The sequence below is a fragment of the Nicotiana tomentosiformis genome, chromosome 3 (assembly GCF_000390325.3).
Source record: "Nicotiana tomentosiformis chromosome 3, ASM39032v3, whole genome shotgun sequence".
NCBI classification, from domain to species: Eukaryota; Viridiplantae; Streptophyta; class Magnoliopsida; order Solanales; family Solanaceae; genus Nicotiana; species Nicotiana tomentosiformis.
In genome coordinates this window covers 65,842,466-65,847,411 of record NC_090814.1, presented here as the reverse complement: position 1 = coordinate 65,847,411, position 4,946 = coordinate 65,842,466, and the positions used below count along the sequence as shown (strand labels likewise).

At 41.0% G+C, this 4,946-nt stretch overlaps 1 protein-coding gene across 1 annotated transcript; it reads right to left on the bottom strand.

Moving 5' to 3' along the window:
• Positions 1-2,285: 2,285 nt before the first annotated feature.
• LOC138907933 (uncharacterized) lies at positions 2,286-3,011 on the bottom strand. The gene has a single exon (XM_070198560.1). The coding sequence runs from the start codon at positions 3,009-3,011 to the stop codon at positions 2,286-2,288; it is 726 nt and encodes a 241-aa protein (XP_070054661.1).
• Between the last annotated feature and the right edge of the window lie 1,935 nt (positions 3,012-4,946).

Below are 4,946 nucleotides of genomic sequence, written 5' to 3'. Positions count from 1 at the left end.
CCTTATGTAATACTGGAGGCAATGCTTAACCTGATGCAAGAAATGGAGATAGTGTTTAGTCTCATGCAAAGAAAGGCAGTGCTTAGCCTTATGCAATGTGAAGACGGTGCTAAGTCTCATGCAAAGAATGGAGACAGTACTTAGTCTCATGCAAAGAAAGGCAGTGCTTAGCCTTATGCAATGTGGAGACGGTGCTTAGTCTCATGCCAAGAATGGAGACAATGCTTAGTCTCATGCAAAGAATGGAGACAGTGCTTAGTCTCATACAAAGAATAGAAACATTTCTTAGTCTCATGCAAGGAAAGGCAACGTTTAGCCCTATGCAAGGAGTAGAGACAATGTTTAGTATCATTCAAAAGAAGGCAGTGTTTAGTCTTATGTAATGATGAGGGCAGTGCTTAGCCCTATGCAAGAAAAGCAATGACTGAATGCAAGAGAATAAAGTATTTCTTAGCTTTATGTGTCTACGTTTGACGACCTTTGTCGTTGTGAAGATAGTGATCTTGTTGTGTGTATGTATTTGCGGACGTTCCTGTTATGTTCATTGTGCCCGCACCCAAAGAAATATCATGAGTTTTGCGGGGGAAAGGTTGGTTCGTGCTCTCGATTTCTTGCTTTGCCTTTGCTTTTGTTTGAAGTCCTTGCTTGAGTTACCCCGAGTAATGTCTGGCTGCTATTGAAACAATTATTTTTTGAAAAACATGTGTTTGATAAATTATTTACGAAAATGTAGTTGTTTGAAATATGTGATAATGCAGGGGAGCAAATAATTTGTTGAATTGATGACTGTGACATGCTTTTGAGTCATTGCAACCTCCTTGACTCGGAATTTTGAGGATCCTCCTCAAACTTCTTTCCCAGTTTAAGTGCATAATTCCTGCGATGCATTCCTTGGCGATTTCAAACATGATGGGGTCAGGCAAACTCGAGATCCTGCCCCAGATTCTAACCGTAGGGGGCATGAAGATTTTATTATGATGTGACCGAACCTTCAGGGCTGCGTACGTATCGCCTCTTAAATGGGAATCAGGTCAAGCGTAGTTCGGTTACATCAAAGAGAAAGTGTGAACATAATCTTAAACATAGTATCTCTTGACTGCGTCTGAATTGATAGGTTTTGGCCAAATCTCTCCATCCATTTCTGCAAGTATAAGTGCTCCTCCTGTTAATACTCGGGGAACCATGTAAGGGCCTTGCCAGTTGGGTGAGAATTTCCCCTTTGCTTTATCCTTATGTGGGAAGATATGTTTCAACACCAATTAACCTGGTGTGAATTACCTTGACCAGACCCTTTTATTGAAATATCTTGCCATTCTATTCTGGTAGAGTTGACCGGGACATACTACGTTCATTCTTCTTTAATCAATGAGAGCTAGTTGTTCATACCGGCTCTATACCTATTCTGTGTCGCTGAGCTCGGCTTCCTGTTTGATTCTTAAGGAAGGGATTTCTACTTCGACGGGGATAACGGCTTCAGTACCATAAATCAGTAGATAGGGGGTTACCCCAGTGGATGTATGAATTGTGGTGCGATACCCGAGCAAAGCAAACGGTAGATTATCGTGCTATTGTTTGCAATTGTCTACCATTTTCCTCAATAGCTTCTTGATGTTCTTGTTGGAGGGTTCTACGGATCCATTCATTTGTGGCTTGTATGATGTAGAGTTTCGATGCTTGATTTTGAATGTTTCACACATGGCTTTCATCAAGTCAGTGTTGAGATTGGCGGCATTGTCAGTAATGATTCACTCAGGTACTCCAAATCGAAAAACGATGTTGTTCCGAACAAAATATGCTTTGACCTTCTTAGTTACAACCTTATAGGATGCGGATTCAACCCATTTTGTGAAGTAGTCTATAGCTACCAGCATGAAACTATGTCCGTTTGAAGTAGCGAGTTCGATTAGTCCGATGACATCTATACCCCAAGTAGAGAAGGGCCAGGGCAAACTTGTTGCATTGAGTTAGTTGGGCGGCACTCGTATCATATCAGCATGTATCTGGCATTGGTGAAACTTTTGAATATATTTGATGCAGTATGTTTCCATAGTTATCCAGAAATATCCTGCTTTTAGTATCTTCTTGGCAAGAACGAAACCATTCATGTGGGGTCCGTAAGTTCCGGCATGTATTTCCTCGAGCAATCTAGACGCCACCTTGGCATCGACGTATCGCAATAATCCCAGATCATGAGTCCTTCTTTACAGAATTCTTCCGTTTTGGAAGAAATGGTTGGCCAATCTTCGAAGCGTGTGCTTCTGAGTATGTGTAGCGTGCTCTGGATATTATCCCTTTTCTAAGTATTCCATGATGTCGTGGTACCACAGATTTCCGTCAATCTCTTCTTCAACATGAGTACAATAAGCTGGCTGCTTATGAATTCCTATTGGGATAGGATCAATGAAATTCTTTTCTGGTTGTTTTATCATGGAAGATAAAGTGGCTAATGCATCTGCAAACTCATTCTGAATCCTTGGAACATGTTTGAACTCTATCTTTGTTAACCTCTTGATCAGCTCTTGTACATAATGTAAGTTTGGCAATATTTTGGTGTTCTTCGTAGCCCATTCTCCTAGAACCTGGTGCACCAATAGATCTAAATCTCCGATTGCCAGCAACTCTTTAACATTCATATCAACGGCCAACCTGAGTCCCAGGATACAGGCCTCATATTCTGCCATATTGTTGGTGCACGAAAACCTGAGCTTTGCAGATACCAGATAGTGCTGACCGGTTTCTGATACAAAGACGGCTCTGATACCCACTCCTTTGAAGTTTGTTGCCCCGTCAAAGAACATCCTCCAACCAGCGTATGCCTCGGTAATTTCTTCTCCTACAAACAATACCTCCTCGTCGGGAAAATACATTTTCAATGGTTCATATTCTCCGTCTACAGGATTTTCTGCCAAGTGATTCGCCAATGCTTGCCCTTTGATTGCCTTCTGGGCTACATAGATGATATCGAATTCACTCAGCAATATCTGCCACTTTGCTAGTTTGCCCGTAGGCATGGGTTTCTAAAAGATGTATTTTAGCGGATCCATCTTCCATATGAGATATGTAGTGTACGCACAGAAATAATGCCTCAACTTCTAGGCTATCCATGTCAGAGCACATCAGGTGCATTCTAATAAAGAATATCGAGCTTCGTAAGGCGTGAACGTTTTGCTTAGATAATATATCACATGCTCCTTCCTTCCAGTTTCATCATGTTGTCCTAGAACACAACCAAAGGCCCCATCCATCATAGACAGATAAAGCAGCAGTGGTCTTCCTGGTTTTGGTGGGACCAACACGGGCGGTTTGGATAAATACTCTTTGATTTTGTCGAAGGCTTTCTGACATTCTTCAGTCCAGCTTGTTACAGCATCTTTCCTCAGCATTCTGAAGATTGGCTTACATATCACTGTTGATTGTGCTATAAAACGGCTGATATAATTGAGGCGCCTTAGAAAACGCATCACATATTTCTTATTATTTGGCGGTGGCAAGTCCTGGATAGCTTTGATTTTTGACGGGCGTAACTCGATACCTCGGCGACTGACGATGAAGCCTAACAACGTTTCAGCAGTGACTCTAAAGGCACATTTTGCATGGTTCAACTTCAAGTTGTATTTTCGAAACCGATCAAAATATTTCTTTAGGTCTACTATGTGATCCGAACTCCTTTTAGATTTGATGATAACATCATCCACGTACGCTTCTATTTACTTGGGTATCATGTCATGGAAGATAGTCGTCATGACCCTCATGTAGGTAGCCCCCGCATTCTTCAAACCAAACGAAATCATTTTATAGCAATATATTCCCTATGGTGTGATAAAGGCGATCTTTTCAACATCCTCTTCATCCATCCAAATCTGGTGGTATCCTATGAAACAATCAATAAATGATTGGAATTCATGCTTTGCATAGTTGTTAATCAGTATGTGTATGTTGGGCAATGAGGAAATCATCCTTAGGACTTACTTTGTTTAAATCTCGGTAAGCGACACATACCCTAACCTTCCCATCTTTCTTTGGAACTGGCACAATGTTGGCTAACCAGGTCCGGTAATTGACCACTCAGAGAACCTTGGATTTGATTTGCTTGGTGACCTCCTCTTTTATCTTAAAACTCATATCTGGCTTGAACTTTCTGAGCTTCTGCTCTACCGGTGGACACCTGGGATTGGTGGGTAGCTTGTGAGCTACTATGGATGTGCTCAAACCAATCATATCATTCTAGGACCATGCAAAGATGTCTTCATACTCCTTTAGGAACCTGATATACCTTTCTTTCTTAGACGGTGATAGATGAATGCTTATACGAGTTTCCTTGACTATTTTAGGATCCCCCAAGTTAACGGCCTCAGTTTCTTCTAAATTAGACTTCAGTTTGTTTTCAAAATCCTCTACTTCTTTGATGATTTCCTTAGGTATTATATCATTCTCCCGATCTTTCGAATCACTTCCCTTATGTTGCGTTGCCTTATTACATGTCACAGTCGTAGGTTCATCGGGATCTGTAATAATTATGTTGAAAAGGATGTAGAAAGATAATAATAAATATGAAAAGCAGTAATGCATTAAAGCTTTAAAATGTCAACAAGTACGACTTGATGGCTCGATTAATTATTTCAAAACAAAATACTAAAAATGTATTAAATGCCCAAAACTATTTAAAAATAATTCATGCTAATTTGCCGGGCTACCCAGGAACTCAGCGATCCTGGGACGGTGCAATGGTCCAGTTTTTTAGAACAACTCCCTCTTCTATTGTCTGAATGGTAAGGTCTTCCTCCTCCTCAATAATTGCATTGCAGTCCATCTTCTTCATCTAGAAATAACTTCCTCATACCGGCCACAACTTCATCTTCCTCAGATCCCCATAACATGTCAGCATGATGGAATGTCTGGTGCAGCGGTGGTACGGGTTTTTCTAGTGGATAATAAGGGCAACGCTA